Genomic DNA, 27,008 nt, shown 5'->3' on the forward strand with positions numbered 1-27,008 from the left:
CGTTTTTTTTTTAAGTAAATAATCTTCGACATTAGCCTAATTATACGTCTACATATAATGTAATAAATACAATAAGCAGTTAGAAATTGTATCGTTTATGCAAATATGTGTGGCACGTATGTATGGAAAGTACCTACTTGAACGCAATAAGAAGAATTACCGTATAATTGGTTATTATTATGCACACTTTGCTCTAACTTTGCACGCTCAATATAGAAAAATATATATAATTTAAATAATGTACCGATATAAAACTACTCAAAACATGCAGCTTTTGTGAATGCAAATATAATATATGAGTATATTCTTGTCTACCCATCTATGATGCCTTTAAAATTAAGTATAACAGTCAATTACAGTTAACAGTTTATATCCAACTGCTGGGCTAAGGAACTCCTTTTTTGAGGTTTAGAACTTTCAACAAAATAGCGGCTTGGTACTTTCAATCTTATTATCATCCTGTAATCAACTATTAAATAAACTTGTTTTCAAATCAAATATAGTTCCTATATATTAATAACACTTCTTGTTTCAGTAACTTAGTTAAGTTTACATAACGTTATAAATTCCCTTTAAGACTGACCTTTGAAGTCTTAACCGAACATTAATATTAGGGATTTGGTAAATCATTATTTTTTACATATTATTGTGTTATAATTCGAATAAATATTTGTACATTTGTTTAGTTACGTCTCGCGATTTTACTTGCGTCTATTCTGTATTGTAGGTACTGTTTTTTCACGAGTGGGTGAATGGAGTCACGAATGGACGTAAGGGAGTGGCACCCATAAACATTGGTGTTGTAAGCCGATATAATTTTTATAATTATAGCCAGTATTAGCCGTACCTATATCGCCAATGCACCACCAATCTAAACTAAGATGTTAATCATGTATATTGTGCCTGTCACACTAGTTCACTGACCCTTTGAACTGGAACACAATAATACAAAGTATTGCTGCTTAGAGTTAGAATATGTAATTAATAGGCGGTAACACCGTCCTCAATAATATAATAATAATATATGAATAGTATTTAAAGTTAACGCAAAAAGAGTTTTTCACATCTGACAGGCAGTACACGACTAGCGCGTTCGAACAAACAAACTCTCTATTTTTTTTTTTATATTAAAACAGATGCAAAGCCGATTCGAAGAACTTAACAAGTCACCTTGCGTGTTCGTTGAAACGTGAAAATCACATTAATTTAACGTCTGAATAAATCAATTTAATATTGTCAAAGAAATCATTTAAAAATAGTATATAATAACCGTAAGTTAGTCAAAGTGTGACATATTTCGGAAATAATATTAATTATTTTTTTTAATTGTTTCGTATAATTTTATTAATTAATTACATAAAAAAGTGCACAGTTCATTATATAATTACAAAACATCAATCTAAAAATGTCATAAGATTGTAACTACTAACTCTGTCCCTAGTACGTTATTCGATAAAGCCTCTTTCACACATATCGTAAGCAAAGATATGTCTTTGATGAACACTACGAAATTGAATGGTTTAAAATTTATTAATAAATTAGTTAAGACTAAATTGAGACTAAGAATTAAAATTTAATCTTAAATAGAAATGGAGGTACTCTTTTTTAATTTTAGTTTTAACCTAAGACCTCAAGAGTTGCAGCCGAGCAGACTAGACCTTGGACCAATGTCCATTAGGTGAAATGATTTGTCTTAATGTTATCATGTTGATGATAAATTTAAAATATCGCGTGATATGTTTGTAAACTACCATCAACCATCCATCTTCATCAATTTTATTTTATCAATTTGCATTAAAAATATTTAATGTTGTTAATTTGAAATTATTATTTAATTCTTGATAATTCGTATGTAAATATAATTTTTCTATATTTTTTTATAAAAAACTACTTGAAATTTACTCTTTTGTTTATTATACATTTCAATACGTGCAACAAATTACCTAAAATTATTAAACATTATATAATAATTACCAAATAACAGTTAACGTAAAAAATATGAGCACGCCACGTGAAATAAAAAGTACAATCTAGCCCTATACATAACCACGACCAATTGACCGAGAATGTTTACAAAAACGGCAAGACCGTATCCTATCGATATTATAAATTAAAGTTTTATATAATAAATTATATATTTAAAAAAATGTGTAAACTTCTTTAGACATAATGGTTAAAAAAAAGTATTAATCCATCAACAATGCAGTATTTCATACCTTCTTATTATATTTTGTTATATGTACTTCCATGTTATTAAAGTTAATACATTAATAATAATGAACTAAAATGTGTATGAAATCGTTATATAAAAAAGGAGCACAAAACAATTAAATCCATTATTGTAAAGCACACGCGCCGCTAGAACGTACACGGGGGCGGTGGCCGCCACCCCGCCTCGCTACCACCACAGAACAGTCACTCGATCCCTTTCTCAAAACATAACCGGACGACTATGCCGTTCAAACTCCTTTCACACACATTTTATTAAAATAATAATGCCCATACCATAGTGGGCCAACGATTTATGCCAATAAGTGTTAAATCAGTAATTATTTCAGCAAAAGTAGGGCGATCGTGAATAGGGAATGCTTTGTTTTGGCGGCAAATCTCGGCCATACGTTCTGATGCTTACTTTGATACGTTCGATGTAATATTAAGCTTTGTGATTAACTGTGATTATCAGTACGTTCTCAGTGTTCCAAAAGGTAGTTCATGACTTCTGAAGAACCAATGGCGTCTGCGGCTGTGGTAAGTAAGCATTTAATTGCTAAAACTATTAAGTAACCTACTAGGTTACTTTTAAATTCTAATTCTGACTAGTTTTATTTTTTAAATTAAATTAAATTAAATACTTGCTTTGTTATACTGCTAAAATTGTGCATACTAATACTAATAATTTATTAATACGCTTTTTTTATGCTATTAAAAATGTAGGATTTCATTATTTAAGTCTTAAACAATTTACGAAATTAAAAAAGTTAACGTAACACTAATTTGTAATAATTTTCTTGATAACTAGTTTTTTTGTAAATGCGAGTGAATCATATTATTTTTATGGTTCATAAATTACTCACAAACTACTTAAGTATCGAAATTAAATAATTCTAAAGAAAATCGTGACTACAGTTACTTAGTCATGCGGCTAGGGCTGAACTCGTTATCTTTATCTGGTCGATCTTAAATGAATAAACGCCAGCCGAATATATTTTAACTCAAAATAAAATCAATATTAAGATGAAGAACTTTGAAAACGACTTTAATATTTAATGTTGTGTCGGGTTACCTTTTTTTTATCCAAGTTATTGTTAATGTTTTATTTTAATTAAAATAATTTAATGTTTCTATAAATCGTTGAATATAGTTTTAAAAATGATAAATTAATATTTTTACTGTCAAATGTAGAAATTAGTAAAAACATTTATTATTTAACAATTAAAAAGTTAATTGTCAGCTAAATGTAACATTTATTGCTTTACATTTAATTCTAAATTGTAACATGACGATTCAGTACTTGTATTCAAGTATTTTTATGACTACTACTTGAAGAAAGAATATTTTGATTTTGATATAAATATATACATTTAAAGCTCCTACACTATGCGTTATATAGCAAAGTAGCAACGTAGGTATAATTATTATAAATTTTCATGAATGAAATGTATCCATCACATGCGTAGTATCTATCAGTTGATAAACGAAGTAGGCGCAACGCGAGGCGTCCAGTCGACGGCCGAGAGGTCCCGCGTGATGTCGCGTCGAGTAACTAGACCGCGTCAAAACCTCCGTCCTCAGGTTGCCGCAGAACCGGCTCCGGCGCCAGAACCGGTACCTACGACCGAACAGGACCAGCAACCACCTTCCGATGACGAAAAGTCATCTGAATGGCGTCCCTCCCGTCCAGCATCACCACCTCAGAGACAAGATGACATCTCCGAAGGCTCGGAAGCCACGGTTCGTCCGGTGAGACCGGAACCGACAAGCCGCTATGCTAACCTAAACTACTGGAAGGCGAGAAGGGTCACTTTTTACAGAAATGGAGATCCATTCCATCCTGGTGTCGAATTCCGATTTAAATTGGGGAGGGACTTGGTATCTATGGACGCGTTACTCGATAGATTGTCGGAGAGGTTGGAACTCCCCAGAGGAGCGAGATTCATCTTCGGAATGGATGGTGATAGGAAGTACCGACTTGAAGAACTGGAGGACGGAGCATCATACGTCGTTTCTTCGTATAAGACTTTTAAGGTAATTTTTTAATATATTTTATAATTCCCGATGTCACAGTTTCTTATATCGCAAACAACAAATTGTTTTAATAACAGACGTATCATTTAATACATTTTGCTACATAATTAGCTTTATGTGCGTGACCCTTAATATGGGTTACGTTTAATTGTTTAATTCATGCGAAATTATTTACATATATATGTTTAAGTATGTATATACGACACATGAAGTACAGCTTAAAGCTTCGATTAAAATAATTAAGTGTGCACGGTTAAAAAAGTGTACAATGTTAACAATTTTGACAGATGGTATTTAGGTAAACGATGGCTATAGCCTGGCGAGGCCGCGTCCTTGTGATGTGGGTCACAGGATAAGAACCACGCACCGTCTCCGACATTTGCATTTTCATTGCGCACCAAACTTTACTCAAGTCGCTAATTGTTAACGAATACCGCCCAACAATAAGTCTATTATTTTCCATGGAACAGGAAATTATACAAACAATTATGCGGACTGTTTGGTTGTTTAAAGTAGCTTAAGTGAAAATAGTTTCGATGTTGCCGACTAAGAAATTTCTTTGATCGTATTATAGATTATTTTAATAACTAAAAGTCAAGAATTATACTGTTAAGGCAATAAAAATAATCATTTCTATAGTTTTAAATGAAACGTGGGTTTATGAACGCAATATTCTTTACAATTGAACGGCTTACGTGGTACATAGAGCAAACTTGGCAACGACATCGAGCCGAGGGCAATGCACCACCTTGCACTTAATATGCACCAAGGCAGTTCAACGCATAACTTTATACGTAATTTATAAAAAAAAACCACTGAAGAAAATTTTCTCGAAGATTTTTTATCAACAAGAAATCCTACTATACTTAGGCTTATTAGTAATGCTTTTGATAACAACGTCCATAATTTTAAATTAATATTCACAGTTTGGGTAATAAAATACTATATATAAATCTATATTAATAAATGAAATACCGTTACCGTTTAACGTATTACCTAACTAAAAAAAATATCAAACCAATATACATAAAACTGATACCGGAAGATGCAGTGCGTTTCGAAGAAGGTTTTATTTTGTGCACGGCATACAACGTCTGCCGACGGTTTTGACATAAAATAATTAATTAATTAAATTAAATGTTGGTTATGAACTTGTAAGAATGGTAGATTTATTTTTCCCTCTAGGTAGAAAAAGATTAATGAAATATTGAGCTTAGTGGTTCATATATGACTTTTAAAATTAATGACTAACGTAGATTTTCCTTCATAACACATCTTCGTCGCAACTAATGGCGTTTGCTCAATTATACCTCTGCAGAATTATAATCTGTCATAAGCGTTATCGAAGAAAGCTTGAATATATGAATAAGTAAACAGAGAGGGCGGTCACCGCAGGTCGTTTGTTTTCTAGGTTTTTGTAGTTTTTACATTGAGTGAGTGAAGGCGTATTCACGCAATCGCGAAATCTTTCAAGTCTTACATCATACAATAATTACCAAAATTACTTATTTTCTTTTTAAGTTTTTGTATATTTATTTGCTTATTTATGCTCATTATATATTTTATTGGCCCTACTACCAAAGAAATAGTAATGGTGAGCAATATTTATATACTTATAATCTTTTTCATCTTAATAAACTTGAAATAAAACTAATCAGATTCTGAGAAAGCCTATTCATAAATAATTTTCTTAACGTGAATTTCCCTTTATATTTATCTCACCAATTTTGATAATTATATTCTTGAATAGAATAAAAAACTAGGATGGAAAACTAGGGATTCGTCACTTGTTTCTGTTTCAATGTAGCAACGATTTTTGTAGGATCTATCCATATTAAAAACTATAATAATGTAATTAAGTTTCGTTCAAAACTATACATCTTTACATATAATCGTATATATAATCTTTTTTTTTTTAATATAAAGTTATTTACATTAATAAGACATGCATACGCATAAATAACTCGTTTATCTATCTCCTTTTTTATATCAGAATTAAAAAATATATGAGCATGAGATGACACCATTAAAAATAATAATACAAAATTAAATTAGCTATATTTTGCTAGAACGCCGTAGCGACGGACGTCGTAGACGTAGAAGTGACGCACTGTGTAGCACCGTAGCACTTTGTAGCACATGATGTTTTGCATCTTATAACTTGAAATAATTCCGAGTAGATTTATAGGTAAATTGTTTATTTTACGTATCGAAGAAGAAAAAATGTGTTCTTTATTTTGTTATTGTTTGTTTAAGAAATAGCAATATAAACTTTTTTTTGTACTCATCAACGGTCTTTCGAATCGTATAAGTATCATTCACTGACTTTTATAATAAAAATCCATTAAAAATTGCAAACATTTTCTATATTCACGTTTCAATATAAACTCTTTAGTGAAATTGCTTTTATCACTATTCGATGTGAATTTATTAGACCTAATAAGCTATTAAATATCGCTAACACAAAAATGCGGCGTCTTAACGATCGCATGAAGTTTTGTAAAGTCATTTCGAAAGCATATTTAATTTTTGCCTGCCACGTTAAACATGACTCACACAGTTTACAATATTTTTTTATCATTTAAGTTACGAATCCACTTATTATTAGTATCGTAATGTTATTTTGCGAAAGCATATAGCCTTCCTCCCAAAATAATCTTTATTTTATAAATTAGGAATCAAATCAAAAATCTTTTCCGTCCGTCGTTCGTCATAAGCATGTTTTATAACATTAAAAAAAAAATTGAAATAGCCTAGGAATTCCTTCTCAAGGTGTGAAATCCTCTAAACATTCATTAGTTTTGTAATCCTTTGACAGATAAACGTTCCTTAACGATTCTCAGAAGTTTGCAATTCAATATATTTGAATGTTTATAGGTATCCTGTTGTAATAGCGCATTGTGCCACACGATTATTAACCCTGTTTAACGGGGTAATACTAGCTACAAACATATGACTGTTTCGAGAGTTAACAGTATGAACATCAGATGGAAAAACATTTTATGTTTTTGAGTTACATACATACATAAAAATTGTCAAATAACGGAACAGGCCGGATTTCGGGGCGGATACGGCACCATAGACCACATCCACACAGTGCGGCAGATTACACAGAAGTCCCATGAGTATAATCGGCCTCTGTGTCTTGCATTCGTGGACTATGAGAAGGCCTTTGACTCGGTTGAAATTTGGGCTGTTCTGGAGTCCCTGCAGCGTTGCCAAGTTGATTAGCGATACATCCAAGTGATGAGATGTCTCTACAAGGCCGCCACCATGTCCGTCCAAGTACAGAGTCGGCAAACGAATCCCATACCATTGCATCGAGGAGTGAGACAAGGGGACGTTATTTCCCCCAAATTGTTCACTAATGCAATGGAGGACATGTTCAAGACGCTGAACTGGAAAGGGCGTGGCATCAACATCAATGGCGAGTACATCTCTCACTTGAGATTCGCAGACGTTATAGTCATCATGGCAGAAACGCTGCAGGACCTACAACAGATGCTGAATGAGCTGGCCGATTCTTCTACGCGCATCGGCCTACGGATGAACTTGGGTAAAACCAAGGTCATGTTCAATGAACATGTTCTACTGGAACCGATTGCGATACACGGTACCGTCCTCGAAGTTGTTCAAAAATATGTCTACCTCGGGCAGATATTGCGATTAGGTAGAAAGAACTTTGAGGATGAGTTGAATAGAAGAATTCAGCTAGGTTAGGCAGCATTTGGGACACACACACATACACACACATCAGCCCGCATTCGTCCACTGCTGGACATAGGCCTCTCCAAATGCACGCCACTGTGGTCTATCTTCGGCAACTCGCATCCAGCTCCTGCCAGCCGTCTTGCGCAAATCGTCACTCCATCGTGCCTGAGGACGTCCTACACTACGTTTGCCGAGACGCGGTCTCCACTCTAGAACACGTTTTCCCCAACGGTTATCGGTTCTACGACAAATATGGCCAGCCCACTGCCACTTCAGCTTACTAATCCGGTGGGCTATGTCGATGACCTTGGTTCTCTGACGGATCACCTCATTTCTGATGCGATCCCTCAGAGATACTCCGAGCATAGCCCTTTCCATAGCACGCTGAGCGACTTTAACCCGGTGGACCAGCTTTGTCGTGAGTGTCCACGTTTCGGCTCCGTATGTCATGACGGTATGTCAATTCCCAGCATTTGGGAAGTTACGACAAATCTTCACATCGTCGATCCCACAGTGCCTTAAGACGAAAGTCTTCAACCAGTGCGTCCTACCCGTCATGACATACGGAGCCGAAACGTGGACACTCACGACAAAGCTGGTCCACCGGGTTAAAGTCGCTCAGCGTGCTATGGAAAGGGCTATGCTCGAGATGATCCGTCAGAGAACTAAGGTCATCGACATAGCCCACCGGATTAGTAAGCTGAAGTGGCAGTGGGCTGGCCATATTTGTCGTAGAACCGATAACCGTTGGGGAAAACGTATTCTAGAGTGGAGACCGCGTCTCGGCAAACGTAGTGTAGGACGTCCTCAGGCACGGTGGAGTGACGATTTGCGCAAGACGGCTGGCAGGAGCTGGATGCGAGTTGCCGAAGAAAGACCACAGTGACGTGCATTTGGAGAGGCCTATGTCCAGCAGTGGACGATTGCGGGCTGATGTGTGATATCATAATAATCTTACACAAAATCTTTTATTTGAAACAGTATTTTTAATTCAAAAACAACATGTATAGACTTGGAAATACTTATGAAAAGTTCACATTGAGAACTCAGAGAAGACTTTACGTGTTTCTGGATTGATTTTGATATTTGATTTGTATAAAACTTAAAAAGTAAACACATAGACTATTAAAGTTTTATTACATATCGATTAAAGCATATATTGCTAACTAGATCATATCAGACAAACACCATAAAGAAAGAAAATGATCCACAAAGGCGGTCTTATCGCCTCAAACGATCTAACACACAACCTTGGATAAAATAATTTTGATTACTGAACAGATAATATCATCTTAATCAGATTCTTATTCATTATTAGACTTTTAATTTTCTAATATCGTATTACAGGCGAATGATTGAATGATCCTTTTTACAAAAAAAACCTTTTTACGAAAAGTTTTGGCTGTCAACTGATATTGTTGGCTGTTGACAATACAATCAATGTCATCGAAACCAATAAAAAAAAATTGCGTCATTCATTATTTTAAATAAACTACAAATACACTATGCTACAAAGTTAATAAATAATATTAAATACCTACAATTAGTTATAATAGAAATATATCCAAGTTCAAAAACGAAACAATACTTACGTGTTAGGATCGCATGAAAATGCATAAGTTGCACTTTTCTATAGACCATTCTATCGACGGGTGTCGAAATTAGGGATATAGGTCAAGCATCGGATAGTGTTTAAAGGCTAGTGCATGATATTGCGAAATTACAAGGAAGTTTGTGAACGTTTAAACTATCGACTTTATCGTTTGTATGATCTACGTAAATACATATGTATATTCGTTATTTTGACAAAATATTAAAATTACACTTTTTGTAATTTGCTAATCGATTTGAAGTAACAATTATAAATGTTGAATTTTTTAATATATTATCGTTCGATAAATTACTTTGATCGTTACGAAATAAGCGAAAACATTTTTAGTTTTTTTTTTTGTTATTTAATCATTTAAATACGAATATTTACGTTTTGTTAAATCTAGAAGAGAATAAATGTTCATTTAATTTATAACAATAATTTATTATGCGCTCTGTGTGTCAGGTAAGATAGCATGCACCTTAACCAAGTAACGACCCTATTTCAACGACAGGGAGTAGTTCTTCCGATATGTCAATGTCGTTAATGTTGTAAGTATCGTGTTAAGCAAGGCGCATCCATCAATACCAAGCATAAACAACAATTATTTAACAATGGTAGTATGGTGGCAGAAAGCTAACCTTCAGTAAATGCATTCTCGAGAAGAATTTGACGTTTGGTAGAAAGTTTTGAACTTCTACCAAATCATTTTCCTTGCAGTGTTATAAATCACTGCACTGACACACAATAATAAACTGGATTTGGTCAGGCAAATAATGGTTTGGTAAAACAATTACATTCTATACAATAATCAATTAATAAATAGTAATTCAGGAAATGAGATCAAGGTTCCACGTTCCAACCTTCGCCTAATTTCACTTATAATTTTAAATGCGTAATCCTGAATTAGCTTATCGAGTCGCGTGTCGCTCGAAAGCCTTTCCTTAATATTTTGAACACGTGAGACCCCCATAAAAGTCTTAATTGTGTAGTAGGGTCTCGATATATATCGGCTTTGTACCATAATGTTCGGTTAAGGGTTGCGTGGATAAGCCGAGAGTGACCTTGGTCGCCGTCCAGCCCCTGCCGCGCCAAAGCGGTATTCAAATCTAAATAGTCGTTGAAATCCAACCGTGCTATGCGCATATCTTTATCGTTTTAATTTGTACTCTATTTCTATCAGCAAAGGCTGCTTCTAAGCTTATACTTGAAACTGTTAGGTCGTTTTGTAATGTGTAAGTAGAGCTTTGTTTTGTTGGTGCGGATTCATCAGCTGTTGTAGTTGGGTCTAGTACCCTATATGGCGGCTTGCAACAACGACGTATCTCTGAAATCGTTTTTACATATATTATACAACTAAACATATCCAGTGAAAGTGCCGATATAGTGACAGTGATACCCATAAAAACATATAATATTCAAGGATTGTGTAGGACTCTAAACAAACAATATAAAATATTTTTTTACATTAATCCTTTTATGGTTTCTCAGTGCTAAATTTTAACGTATTATAAATATTACTTTCACTAGTTATATTATCGAGCCCATAGTCAACGTAATTTCAATATATTATTATACAATTAATAAACAATTTACATAATTAAATACACCACGATACACTCACCAAAAAAGAAAACTAAAAGTAACTATCGTATTAAAAAAAAAAACATATTTATTCACAAAGTGAATTATTTAATACCGATTAACACTGTTATTTACATTTTCAAAATATATTACAATGTAATTCAATACAACATACCTACTTAGTTTCGAAATAAAATATCTTATATTTATTACACGTAAATGTATATTTTAAAAATAGTTTTAATTATTCAAACAATATAATAATATATGAAAGCATATCATTCATGGTTATTATATTTTCTTAATATCATAAAAAGTACACGTTGTTACGTGACTTGAGAGAAACATTCGTCGCGTGTGAAATACGATATTTACCGTCGACAGCCCTAGAAGCCCTTATAACGTTAAATATATCGCAAAAATATATTTTCTTTGTTACATATTACGTGTCGCGAGTTGAATGCGTATGAAATTGACGAAAGGCATTAATAAAAAGTTAATACTATTGTTGTCGAGGGTATTCGTTTTTTTTTTTTAAATTCTTACGACTTACTTTGTGATAGGGCTTTGTGTAGGTCTGTATTGGTCACATCAGACATTACTGCCACTGTTTGACACATACACTTTGTACTGTTGAGTTCCAGTGTTAAAGGTAAGTGAGCCAGTATAATTACAGGCATAAGGTACATAACATCTTAGTTTCCATGTTTAGTGGCGCATTTGCGATGTAAGTATCGGTTTATATTTCTTCATGTGGTGACCATATTCTATCAGGCGGTCCTTTGCCTGTTCGCCAATTTAGCAAATATAAAAAAGACCTACCTCGTTGTAATTGGTTATAGACCTTGGTTCTGTAAGATATATGAACTATTATTTCAGGCCATATATGGTTAGTTAGCTTAGGCCCCTTGTGTATGTAGTCATACTGTCTCACTATGCAAACCGAAACACACCAATACAAACTATGTTTATTTGGTAATAATGACGACTAGATGAGTACAATGTCGTACTATCAGTCTAATGTTTTTTTTATTACGAGTACGTGTGTATTATCTATATGATACATATAATTTTTCAAATCTAGTCAAAAAGAACTTCAGTTTTCGGGTTCTGCAGCAACAAAAGATAGGGCTATCTAGGGCCGACTTTCGTTTACCAAAGAATCAGTCAAAACTGTGTTTTTAATTTTATATAATCGTTAGGCTAACAAGAAAATGTGTGACCTGACGGTGATTGGTTACCACCGCCCCATAGCCATTGCCGCTGTAAGAAATATAGAACACATCGCCAATGCGCCACCAACCATGGAAACTAAGATGTTATATTCCTTGTGCCCGTAGCTACACAACCTCACTCACACTTCGAACTTGAAAACAACAACACAAAATTCTGCCGTTTTTCAAGAATATCTGCCATGGTACTTACACAGAAGGGCATGTACAAAGCCCTGTCACTAAGTTGCTTCTCGTAAGAAATTAAAAAAACTTAGGCGTAGTTGCTCTGGCTCCCAAGATTATCTGCTCTGCTCTGTCTGCTCTACCGCCAAGTTATACAGTACAGTACAGACCGAAGAGCACGTATCCCACTGCTACGAATACTAGCTTGGTCTACCTATATCTTTACTGCGGCATGAAAAATACAAAAATAAATATGTGTTTAAAAGACTTTCCTATAAGTTAATTTAATTGTATCGTGGCAGTCAATCTCAATCCAGTTAATTACCTTTTGAAGAAGTTGCATATCTAAGTACCGACAATTTATAAAATGTTTATATAAAAATTGTAGTCGCCCGTTTGCATTTTAACGGTTGGTCAACGGATATATAAAAAGTAGCCATGGCAAATTTCATCAAATTCGGTTAAGTGGTAAAGTCGTGAAGGCGTAACAGACAGACATACACAATTACTTTCGCATATATATTAGTAAAGACATATTTCAATTAAAAATTGTTTTTTTTTTTTTAATATAGGTATTAATACATACATTATGTACTTTACAGTTAAATTAAAGTAGATATATTTTTTTCCATTTCACCAACCAAAACAAAAAAAATGTATCTTATCAATTGTTGTGTCTCAGTACTACTAAATTAATGTTTGAAAGTCCTGTTAAGTTTTTATGAAGTCTCTCGCTTACGTATTATAAATAAAATATTTTTATTTAAAATAATTTTCTACTTTATATAGTTTACTCATAAAATAGCCATATAGAATATATGGCTATTTGAGTAATAAAACGAAATTACAGATTCAACAACATACAAGTTGTTAAAAAAAATTGTGACCTATTTATCGGTAGGTCAAATATAATCACACATATGATTATATTTCAAATTTATTAGATAATATAAAATCTACACGGCCGCAGTTAATCTCTCAAGGCGACCCCAAGGTAGAACAAGCGGCGAGCACCCGTAATTTTCTGTTCAAATCAAGTATCGTAAGGTTTACACTTTGTATGCAAATGTCCGCGATGCACCGGATGGCTGGACCGACGTCACTACCGCATATGTATAAGCGTAAACAATCACAGTCGCCTTCATAGCTACTTTATGTTAAAGCAGCTGCTTAGTTCTGAAAAACGATAAATCTTATTTATTAACCGATCGCGATAAGTTTTTGGACACTTTTGTTTGGTTAAAATAAATAATTTAATATTATATTCAATCTAACCGCCCGTCTCGACTTCGTCCGGGTAAATAAGAATTTTTATAACCACACGATGTCCACCTACCGGGTCCAATCTACACCATCCTTGGACTCACAAAAAATTCGTCCAAATAGGTTCAGCCGTTTAGGACGAGTTTAGTTATATAAACACGTACAGGAGATTTTTAGAAGATAAAATATTAAATAGTTTATTTTACGGTTACATAAAAATTATATAGGTAACCTATTATTCATAAACATTATTTGCAAACCATAATAGTGATGTTGTCCAATATTTATTTATTTATTTATTTATTTATAATAGTAAGCGTAAAGTATCGCTATCACTATCTTTAGTTTTCTGTGATGTATAAAAAAATGTCCAAACCGATTACAGCCACGGGCAGGTGATATTATTATATTACATAAGTGCGATGTATGTGTACAAACTCAACTACACTTATTATTATCTCACTCTCAAAATCCGATGGGAAGTCAAATCCACATGACTGGTATGAATTCGGACGCAGAACTTACGCCTTTTTATCCAATAAGGGAGTATTACACTGTCAACTTCGAAAGTTCGAGTGCATTATCAAAATTTACAAAAAAATCCAATAACGCTATTATTTACCCTTATGTTGGGATTTTATCCCAGGCGTTCTTGGTCTGCAATCTTATACCTACGAGAGAGTGGAGACTAAAACAAGAAGACTTTACATGTTAAGATAAACTTTTCTAAGTAAATCCACTCGTGAACAAAACCTGCACTTGAGTTCTTGAACTTGAGTAAAGGTGACGAACGCTACTGACATTTACAGACTATACAAACGTGTTTATGCCTTCTCATTGATAAATAAAATAATAGTATACATTTATTCAATGAACATAATCAAAGAACTTACCGCACTTTCTTAATTCACATTTTTTTTTCTAGAAAATATTCATATAATTGTACCGATAAATAAATAACTTAGTAATAAACAGAAATTAAAACTTAAAAAAATTAAAGTGTAATAAAATCTTAGCAGCTTTTAAACTTGCATTAGAGTCTAATAAAAGTGTGAATTGGGCTTTATATTAAACATTTAAATAACACAAATAGAAAAGTAAGACACAAAAGTGTGGCGCCCGCGCCGAAGCCGCTGGTGCTCGCCAGCTAGCTCGATGCTGGACAGCGACGAGGAATTTCCTTTCACTGTCATATCACTGCCAGTTTACACACCAGAGCCTCCTGTGAGTATACTGACTAGTCGATTTTATTAACACAAAAAAATAGATCAATCATATATACGATAGAATTGTCATAATTATATTTTCTTCGCTGAATATAATTCAGCTTATAATGTTTCCCTTTCTGCGCGATAGTTTTTTCTGTTACGAGCAGATGTCATAAAGCCCTTGCGATATTGGATGTCGTAGTATTGCACATCAGAAATATTTCAATTAATGTTTTTATAATAACAGTTTACACGAGATGTTACAGTATCTTATTCATTTGTCAGTAAAAAATCTAGTTAAAATCATACTAATTCCATTTGTATGATTTTAACTAGATACTATTCCAGTATACCGTAGAAAAAAATATTTCGGATTCGCGTGCGAACAGCAATATTTTCATCTAAATAGTGTAATTAAATACGAAATATTGGTTAAAATACGCAACAAAAACGACAACATTAGGTATTTATTACATACCTACACCTACACACAAGCATACGATGCAAGCATAGTCGACTATTATGTATTTATCGTTGATGTGTAAGTGTACGACCAAAGTATGTTTAGTTTACATCAGAATAAAAATTATTTTTTATCTTTTCATTGAATTTTCGAAGTTTGAAATTTGAATTTTAAACACAAGACTTTATACACTGGAGCGATAAACGTATTACAGTTAATAATAGCATGTCATTTAATTTTGAAATTTTAAAATCTCCTTCGTCAAAAGTTGGAACTGTTCTTTTGACGAAGGAGGTTTTATAAATCTATTTCTCACAATGGTGGACAGAAATACAATATTTAAAAATTATTACCCATTATATATAAAGCCTATATATCACTAATCTACTTACTAAAACAAAATATTCCACGCTTAATTACCAAAGTAATTAACGAATATTTTACATGCTTGTTTTGTTTTATCATAATCTAATGTTTCTTTATGCATATTTAAATACTTGCGTGTGTTTTGTTGATTCTGAATTGTAATATTTATATGTTTTAATAACGAGGTGTTCTGAAAAATATAAATAAAAACAATTCACAAATTTACCTACGTATATAAATTTCAAATTAACATTTTCGATAACGCTCGTTAATACAACTTTTGCCTTACGTCACTATTATGCAATACAAAGAAATCATTACAGAAAGACAAATCAAAAACATTTTCATTCGACTTGAACCCACAAAACACCGCAGCGCGCGGTTCGCTTGCTATGCAGCAATTTCTGACGTGACCTCGTCCGCGACAAATTTTCTCTTCGTTTACACGTGAATAAGTCGAACATCAACATTTCACAAGAAATTTTCCTTAGTTACCTAAATCTTAGTAACGCTGAATGCGAAGGGCTCCGAAGGCCGCAGTGATTGTATGTTCTAATTACACGCATACGACGATAAGAGTTGTCCTTGGCGAACGGTCAGTACCATCGGCCAAGGACGTCAGCATAATTTGACCGTTATCGTGGCGGTATTGTTTACCATCGTCAGTGGTTACTCGTCAGTTGCTCAAGTCGGTTGAATTTTGCAAAATATCGCGAATAAGAATTCGGTACTACGCTAAAAGCGCAGTCAATTTGCATATCACAGATAATATGGTAAGTTACATTTGTTTTGAAAATTCCATATATAAAAATAAATTGACAATATTTCTTTAAACATATCAAAGCTCCTTCGTATCGATGTAAATGTGTAGAGAAACAATAAAAAGTTCTTAAGAATTATATGCAAAACAACATTAATCATACAATGTTTTCTTTATAAATTCTTTCGTTAGCGACGCAGGTAACTTAGCATTTATTTCACGCTAGTAATGTAATACTTCGCATGAAATCGGCCATCATAAGTAAACTAGGTTAAAAGCCGTGGTATTTACAAGAAATAAAAAAAAAATATTCATCGTCTTCGACTAGGTTAGCGAAATTCTTGGTGTAATACCCATAAAATAGTCGAATAGACGGACTTTGAATGCCTAAAAATTTAAATATTATGCTTATAAATTATTATTAAGAAGTTGAACTTAAATATTTGGCTTAAAATTTATTTAAGATAAATAATTAATAATTAGTTTTAATTTTAATTAAAACTTTTATGATTTTTTTAAAAAATAAAACCCAAAACTATTATAGTAAAGAATATTTCTTGTAACTTTTAAAATTCATAGAAAATGGGCGTGAACATTTTTTGTCATTTATAAAAATAACTTATAATTGATAGATCATTTACGCTTAGCAAATTTCACAATTAAGCCTCGTATTGCTTGCTCGGTCAGCATAATATACGAAATTGTGTCAGGGACGCAACTTGGATCTATTTGGTATGATTAATACAATTAATTAAATCTCGAAAAGATATTCTGTCAAGTAATTTTGTAATATAAAATTAAAAAAGAATACAAAAATGAAACATAAAACTTGTAATTTAAAGATTGGCATCTTTTTTTTATTTATAAATATTTAAAAAAGAGAACATTCATTGTTATAAACAATATACTTATGAGTTATGACAACTCTATTTAAAACCTATTACAATTAATGTATTATTTTTATACCATTAATGACCTATATGATTTATAATATAGTTTATATATATGTGTGTTATGTATGCAGGCTGCCAGTTACGGGAAAAAAAACGGTATGTGGTACGGCGGGACGGCGACTGGGACGAGCGGTTGGTCCCGCGCTGGTACACGCAAGCAATCCGTCGCTGAATCTGATGCCCCACCCCCTGGTGGTGGCAAGTCTACTAGTGGAAGAGTAATTAGGATCATAAATAACATGGATCATTCTATTCAGGTAAAATTCATTAAAATATTGTTATTTTTTTAAATTTAATTATATTGTAACTAAATTTTACAGTTAGATACTAATAGTAAAAAATAAAGTTCATACGTACAACCTCTATACACACACACATGTATAAACGTATAACGATCTTTTGCAATGGAAACTTGTCACACTAAACATATTTTTGTGGCCGTTTCAAACATGGTATCAACCTTTTCTTGTATACTTTTGCTTATAAATTACACCGTGAATGATTTAAAAAGATAAAAATGTTGTATTTTTAAAAATACATGCAGATCATTTGTATATTTTCATTGTTCGTTATTTAATAAACAGTTCATTTGAATAAACTAGTCGTTTGCTTCGTAAAATTTTATTAGCAATTCAAAGGATACTTTATCGCCTGACACGTTAAATCGTAATGTTGCACGAAACAATTAAATTTGAATTTCACTTTTATTCTTTTAATCCACACCGTTATCAGTAGCCCACCGAGTGCCATAATAACTGTGACTGTAGAATCGTTTTCTTAGAAATTTGTATGTGTTTTAATAAGACATTTTCAATAAACCAGTCCTTGAGTTTGTAAAACTATCGTGGCTTTAGGTCTTTTAGCTATTGAAAGCTATTATTATGACTTCGTTCCGCAATGAAACAATTCCGTACGGATTAATGGTGTGAATTAATTACATATTTTTTTTAGTGTCGTGTTTTGCTCAATCTTCGCACGACACAACCATTTGAAGAAGTTTTAGAAGATTTAGGGCAAGTTTTGAAAATGAGCGGAGCAAAACGAATGTACACAATTACTGGACAAGAGGTAATAAAATGCAGCGTTTGTGCAGTCGTGAAGCTCTTACCATAATACATTTGAAATTGGCATGTAATTGATGTATTTTATAATAATTTGGATGAATTATTTTCAATTAGCGGTAGGGCCTAGCCTAGATTTTGTATAGGGCGTCCCCTCTAGGCGGATAAGTCAACCACATCCGTGGTGCTTATATCGCGCTTGAAGACTGTGCAAAGCTTGTAGTTTATTTCAAACATATTGTTAAGTAAAGTTATTTTATCCGGCTTATTTTTTGTTAACCAGGTTAGGAGTTTTTCTCAGCTACGCAATGAATTCGCCGACGTAGAGACATTTTATTTAGGTACAGCAATGGTACCATCGGCTCTAAGTCCGGGAATAAGTGCTCCACTGCCAATAGAATCTCCGATACGAAGGTATTTATCAAATTATATTAAAATTAAATAGATGCTATTGTTTGTAATTGTGGAATATCGGGAAATGAAAATTATTTTGATTATGATAACAATTTACAAATCATTTTCGTATCTACTTTTTTTAAATAAATCTATTTTATAATTATTTTTTTTTGTAAAACGGTTTTTTTTCGAACAATTTAATATATTAAAACAGATATTAAATACATAATATTTTTTTGTATACACAATGTATAACTATAATTACTGCACAAATAACGACAGAGTGCAATTATTGTCGGAATGCTAGCAATATAAATAAAATATAAGCTAAGGCGATCCCATTCACTGAGTAACGGAATAACGAACTAGTCGTTTTGCCACCAGTGAGATCAACGAAACGATCTATAAAATTTTAAAGAGATGACAATATTTAAAATGATTGCCTAAAACATATTTTGGTTTTAACCTAGATCACGTTCAAGAGGAAATGTAGCTGCACTGCCAGTATCCGAGGACACAAGAGGACGGCGTGCGAGGAGCAAAAGCCGTCCAAGAGTCCTTTACGCCCCAGAGGGAGAAATTATCCGTAACTCAGGTATTTGTTGTCATATAACGGTTAAATATATTGTTGCATATATTTTGTATATATGTATGATGTAAAATTACGTCTTCAGATTACACCCTTTTAGAAGTACTGAAAGAGGAACCCATCAGGGTGACGATTCGCGGATTACGACGAACATTCTATCCGCCTATCCATCATGCGCCGATCGACAATACGCCCCCAGAAAAGAAAATGCAACTCGAATGGGTGTAAGTAAAATTAATATGATAATGGTGATTTTTTCCAACGCTGTCTCGCACGAACTCGTCTAACAAATAACATGAAACGGACAGACATGACACAGAATAACGGTACTAAAATGACTATGAATATATTCGAATAAAGTAATGTTACGTACATATTACATATGTTTTCACCTTTAAAAACGTATTACTTTGAATGTCACCTATATCATTTGTTAATTTTAAGGGTTTAGTGATAAGTAACTACAAGCACAAGGGACATAACATCTCAGTTCCCGAGGTTGGTGGCGCATTTGTGATGTAAGGAATGGTTAATATTTCTTACAGCGCCATTGTCTATGGGCGGTAATGACCACTTACATCAGGTGACCTATTTGCTCGTCCGCCTACTGATATCATAAAAAAAAGTTGATAGTGTTTTACTATTTAGAAATTTGAGAAGACCTCTGCCCTACATTAAATACTTAACAAACTATACCTTAAAAAAAATATTAAGTCCGTCCTGAAACTAAGACTTTCTTTCTAAATGAAAGAAATTGGTGGTACAATAACCAAAAAATCTTAACTCTTCTTAATATTAGTATAACTCAAAATAGTATGTCATAAGTTAAGCAGCACTGTTATATTATTTTTATTAATAAGCAATATGAACTAAGTCCATCTAAAAGGAATTAATTATTCGTAATAGGTACGGCTACCGTGGGGCAGATTCTCGGCGCAATTTATGGGTTTTACCGACCGGAGAACTGTTGTACTACGTCGCCGCGGTTGCAGTTATGTACGACCGAGACGAAGAATCTCAGCGACACTATATTGGACATACGGAAGATATTCAATGGTAAGGACTTTAGGTATAAATAGTTTAAACGGAATTCAAAATATTGTTTAAATATTTTATATAATCGTCATAATACTTAATGTAAATGTATTAACGGCAATAATTGGAATAATATATTATACGTCTTAATTTTCTATCTTCCATGTAATCATTATTTAAAATAATATTCATGATTATAAATAAGAAATTAATTGTCATAATAAAGAATAAGTATATTTCATCATAAAATAAAATATTTTTTAACAAACTACAAAAGTCTCAGTTAAAGTTGAGAACTGATTATATTATTAACAAAATGACTTTATTGTTTTTTAGACTTCTGGTTCGATGATAACAATTTTGGACTATCCGGGTAATTTATTTAATAATATGTTTTATGATTTTAAATATTTAAATTTCAATCTGTAGTATGGAACTTCATCCGTCACGGGAGTTAGTAGCGAGCGGACAGCGTGCAGGTCGCGGTCGGCGTGCTCAAGCGCACGTGCGAATCTGGAGCACGGACACGCTGCAGACGCTTCACGTGTTCGGTATGGCGGAGTTTGAGGCTGGCGTGTCAGCTGTGGCGTTCTCGCAATTGGTGAGTTACATTAGTTTTCAGTTTAATTACTTAAATGTGAGTATGATTACTATGTTTCCGCCAATTTTGATTCATTGATTTATTTTTTGATTGACATAAAAATCTATGGTGTTTGTGTGTTGGTGCGCCCAAGCATAAAGCCGAATGTCGTGACGGGAAACGACATGACACCTCTTAAGCCATCAATCAAGTGCGACGCACTCGCTCTCTACTTCCTCGTACTACTTACTTAGTTCGTTGATATACTTATATTATTATAAGATAGATATAGATATTATAGATAATAAGAAAATTTGTTTATTGTATAAACGAGATTCTAAGTTTTTATTTAACTCCATATTTTTTAATACTTTTAATTTTCAATTTGGACGTTTCACGTCTTTCAGGCGTTCTGCGACGACTTTGTAATTTCAAATCTGCAGAGTGATGTTCACGTTTTTTTATAAATTTGTAAATGCCATAAACTAAAAAGATGATAATTAAAAAAATATAAGTATTATGACTTTATTTTCTTATTTGTAGTGTAGTTTTTAATTTTATTGTTCTACTTGTACTTCAATAAAACATAACAGAACGAAAAAAAACCACCAAAATTGTGGGTTTCTAAAAATACAACGGGTAATTATTGTTTTTCCTAATCTTTCCGCTAATACTAATACTAATTTTTTTTCAGAACGGTGGTAGCTACGTGTTAGCTGTTGACGCTGGCCGTGAAAGTATTTTATCGGTTTGGCAGTGGCAATGGGGACATTTACTTGGCAAAGTTGCGGTAAGTTCGCTTACGTGAAATGCCTGAAATGTAAATAATTTTATTGTACTCATAAAACCATTTTGTTCAATTGATACTGAAATCGAATAAAAATCTACTAGGTTATCCTATAGCGTACTTGCATGAGCAAGTACGCTTCGGATAACATAGTTCTTTTTTTTTCAAATTTATACTTAAATCTTTTAAATGTTTGATTTTTCCGCGGAATAATTTCGGTACATCAGTGAGGCGAGGTGGTCTCTAAAAAATCATTCGGAAAAACTACTACTTACACTCAGGAGTTCGTAGCGCTTACGGCTGATATTATGCATATAGTATGTATTGAGAAAATTTAAAGAGTCCAAAAGGCTCTTAGGTTATCGATACATAAGGTTAGGGTAAGGTCAACATAAGGTTTAAAATTCAATAAATGTATTCGTTTTGGTACTGTGTGAAGTAGTTCATGAGATAAGAATATTAAACATAGTATATGTAATATTCTTATCTCATGATTAGTTGTAGAAAAGTTATGTTAAAAGTTTATTCTTCCAAATTTTTAGAAAAATGCAAATATATGAAACTTTTAAAATTGACTGCAAAACACCACTATAATTTACTGCGAAAACAAAAGGACATTTTAGTTTTATAGCCTTTGTCATACATAAGTTCCGGAGCTCAGTATACCTATAAATGACACGTTCGCTACGATGCCGCTACGTGAAGTAGGGGAACTACATGAGCGCTACGAAAACATGTCCTTACAAAATTCAATTTTAGTTTCTATGTTCATGCAAGTATAACTCAAATTCGATTAACAAATAAAAGATCTGAGTTTACATGGAATTATTGCTTAGCAACAAAAGAAAACGGTGGAAGTTGAGATTGACACAAACCTTTGATATTTTTTTAAAACACAGTCTTAAATTGTGTGTCTATTTTATAAATGCTATAATTATCGTCATATTATTTATAATATGAATAAATAATTTACAAAAAATAATAATAAGTCGACCTCTCTTTATACAACATTTATTCTAAATACGTTATTAAGATTTTTATTTGAACTATGACTGTATGTTTAAAGTGTTTTTATAAATAGAGATATTAAATACAAGTAAAAATATGATAAGTATAAATCTATGTCCGTTACTTAATTTAATTTATGTTTCAGACCCTGCAAGAGGAACTTACTGGAGCAGCATTTCATCCTCTCGATGACAATTTGCTGATTACACATGGTAAAGGACATCTTGCGTTTTGGAACAGGCGAAAAGATGGATTTTTTGAACGAACAGACATAATAAAACCGGTACATATACCTACTCAAATTTAATCAATGCATTCACATTAACATATAAAGTTTAATGTCGTGCATTACTAATAAAGTGATGTGTATTTACTTTTTATCGGTTTTACTTTATCGATTCATTTTCTCAGCCTGCTCGCACACAAGTAACGGCTTTACAGTTTGAACAAGACGGTGATGTAGTGACTGCTGACAGCGACGGATTTATAACTATTTATAGTGTTGATAGTGATGGAGCGTATTTCGTTCGGATGGAGTTCGAGGTATTAAACATCTAAAATTTATAAATTTATTATCAATTTTTAGAGAAACTCTTAATATAATACATTTAATTTAAGGCACATATAAAAGGCATTAGTTCGCTAGTAATGCTATCAGAAGGAACTTTAATATCGGGCGGAGAAAAGGACAGAAAAATTGCAGCTTGGGATTCCTTGCAAAATTATAAAAGGATAACGGAAACAAAGGTAAATTATGTTACTGAAACCATTTTTTAAATTCATCAGATTTTATACCAAAAATATTTCGAATATATTACAACTTTCTAGGAAAAATTATTTAATTCTTATTTACTTAAAATTGTTAAGTCAATAACGAAAACTGTTTATATTATTTCAGTTACCTGAATCAGCAGGTGGAATTCGCAGTATTTACCCACAGAGACCTGGCAGAAACGACGGTAATTTATACATTGGTACAACTAAGAATAATATAATGGAAGGTTCCTTACAGCGACGATTCAATCAAGTATGTAAAAAAAATTTAAAAGAAACACCCATTACTTTTGGGATCAATCATAAGTCAACATAAATTATCATAATTTCATAGGTAATATTTGGACATCATAAGCATCTAATGGGAGTAGCTGTTCATCCCGATGACGAAATGTTTGCCACTGCTGGTCATGATAAAAACATCGCTCTTTGGAAAGGTCATAAATTAATCTTTGCTACGCAGGTAAGTAAGATGAAAAAGTACATTAAACTTAGGTACGTTTCTTCTCATTTACTGGGTATAAAATAATAGCCCTTACATTACTTTCAATAATAATTAGTTTTATCAACTGCATGCAGATTTACTCACGGTTTTTTTCTTCTATTTATAATGATATTTTTTTTATTAATTATATTAATTTAATTATATATTATTAACAAAAATTAAGCACGGACAAGTCTTCGTTGTACTCATCCGGAATAGCTTAAAGCACCTATTGGGTTATTTTTTTATCCCAGTAAAGTAAGAGATCTTCATTGTACAACTAACATACTGCTTCTAAATCCTATTTATATTATATACATTTTGTATAGGTTGGATATGAATGCGTATCCTTAGCGTGGCATCCTGGAGGTGGCGCTCTAGCTGCAGGTAGTACAGAGGGGCATTTAGTAATATTAAATGCCGAAGCTGGAGCTCACGTTGCTACTTTAAGAGTATGCGGCTCGCCCTTAAATTGTTTGCAATATAATTCAGGTAAAATTCTAAATGAATTTTAATTTATAGTAAACTTTTTCCAAAACTGCTATTTTTATATTTATTTTCTAGCTGGCGATTTACTTGCTATTGGATCACAAAATGGAAGCATCTACTTGTTTCGTGTATCACGTGATGGTTTTTCTTATAAGAAATCGAATAAGATTCGGGGTGCACAACCACTGGTCCAACTAGATTGGAGTCTCGATGGAAGCTATTTGCAAACTGTTACTGCTGATTATGATCTGTCATTCTGTGAGTATACAATATTTTTATATAATTATATATATTCCCGTAGTAGCAGTTTTCAAGGCTGCAAATTCGGGAGTCTTGTATTCAAACCAGATCAAGCCAATAAAATTCTCAGTACCTCAAAGTTTGAAAACACCGCCAGTGTTAACACTATCGTGCATAGAAAAAATGGTAAAACCGTTGATCTTTTACTTATTTACTTGTTGACTTCCAGGCAGGATTTTTATACATCATATATTAATTAATTGTATTTTTATATTTAATTTTTATACATTTTATACATCAACATATAAAAATGCAAAGTCATGTTAGTCAAATACAATTATATACGTATGTATATAACATGACTTTGTATTTTTATATTTTAAAAAAGAGTACAACTGAGTTTCTTGCCGGTTCTTCTCGGTGGAATCTGAATCCTAATTCCGAACCGATGGTAGCTTCACTTAACATAGCTTGTTAAATGACGATTCATAAGTGCTTACAAGTAAAAGCCTAAGTAAAAACCTGAATAAAGTATATTTTGATTTTGATTTTCTTGCACCTCAACTCTCTTTGTCGTCGGTCGTGTCAGACCGCCTTTTCATCTAAATTGCTTGCCGGATTATAAGACGAAGAAAATAAAAACCTCATCAGTATTTATACCTCACTTGAGCACTATAATACCTCCTGTACAGTTGGTCATTCCCGTTGTTAATGAAATCGATCATGAGGATGTCACATATACAATAGCTTTTCCCGACTAACTGTTGCACGGCCTAAACTATAATGTATTGGATATAACATTAACATTTCATTTTTAGGGGACATAAAAGCATTGTCACCAGAGAAAAGTCCTATAGCAATGAAAGACGTAAAATGGTTTACATATAATTCAACAGTTGGATTTTTAGTGTCGGGTAAGTGTATCAAAAAGCTTTAACAATTTTTATTTATAAAAAAATGTATAAATGTTTTTAATATGTACTTTATCAAAACAGGAATGTGGAATAACCGCTTTTATCCTATGACATCACTTATAACAACTGCTAGTCGTTCTTCTGCCCATGATCTTCTTATAAGTGGTGATTCTGATGGGTATTTACGCCTGTTTAGGTGAGACAAAATTTTTATCTATATTTTTTAATATTTTATAAAATGAAACTCCTTCGTCCATCTTTTCTTAGTGGTAGTGCTTTGTGCATGCTCGTCTAGGTAGGTACCACCCACTGATCAGATATTTTACCGCCAAACAGCAGTACTCACTACTGTTGTGTTCCAGTTTGAAGGGTGTGTAAGCCAGTATAACTACAGGCTCAAGGGACATAACATTAGTTCTTAACTTAGTTCCCAAGGTTGGTGGCGCATTGGCGCTGTAAAGAATGGTTAATATTTCTTACAGCACCATTGCTTATAGGGGATGGTGATCACTCATCAACAGGTGGCCCAATTGCACGTCCACCAACAATATCATAAAAAAAATAATAAAAAAAATCAACACTGGCGCTAAAAGCCACCAACTGTGGTATTTAACATATAATACCCATTGACCCTACTGCATTACTTGCTTAACAAACTTACACGCTTTAAACAGTAACACGTGAATTGATATTATGTAAATATTTTTAGGTATCCATGTGCTAGTCCAAAGGCAGAGTACAATGAAGCAAAAGTGTACTCGGGATCAGTTTACTCTGCTCGATTTCTGTTTAATGATCGTTGCATGGTAACTTCTGGTGGATCTGACGCTGCTCTCATGTTATGGGAATTGGTAGATGATTAGCAACTAGCGGCGCCGGGGCTGCGACCACCGGCCGTCGTTGTGGCGCCCCCTACTCCCTCCCCACCGTCCCCTGCGCTGACTATGTACCCTACGTTCCGAGTTCTGAATTTCGAAGAGCTAAATTAAACGGAATAGTGGATTTTGGAGGATATTTCTATTTGATGATACAAAGAGGAGATACTGACGAGAATGTATGAACGACGTATTTTGTCATTTCATATTTAACGAATGAAGGAATAATTACTTT

At 33.1% G+C, this 27,008-nt stretch overlaps 1 protein-coding gene across 1 annotated transcript; it reads left to right on the forward strand.

Moving 5' to 3' along the window:
* Positions 1-3,747: 3,747 nt before the first annotated feature.
* On the forward strand, positions 3,748-26,762 carry LOC125064801 (echinoderm microtubule-associated protein-like CG42247). Its single transcript, XM_047672033.1, has 19 exons — positions 3,748-4,245; positions 17,613-17,798; positions 18,493-18,609; positions 18,886-19,016; positions 19,469-19,593; positions 19,673-19,811; positions 20,494-20,643; positions 21,052-21,223; positions 21,897-21,992; positions 23,143-23,280; positions 23,409-23,540; positions 23,616-23,744; positions 23,896-24,024; positions 24,106-24,234; positions 24,585-24,747; positions 24,820-25,002; positions 25,803-25,898; positions 25,980-26,094; positions 26,608-26,762. Exons 1-19 carry the CDS (start codon positions 3,748-3,750, stop codon positions 26,759-26,761), a joined length of 2,982 nt encoding a protein of 993 aa, XP_047527989.1. The 3' UTR covers position 26,762.
* The last annotated feature ends 246 nt before the right edge of the window (positions 26,763-27,008 follow it).

The sequence above is a fragment of the Vanessa atalanta genome, chromosome 6, assembly GCF_905147765.1.
Source record: "Vanessa atalanta chromosome 6, ilVanAtal1.2, whole genome shotgun sequence".
NCBI lineage: Eukaryota > Metazoa > Arthropoda > Insecta > Lepidoptera > Nymphalidae > Vanessa > Vanessa atalanta.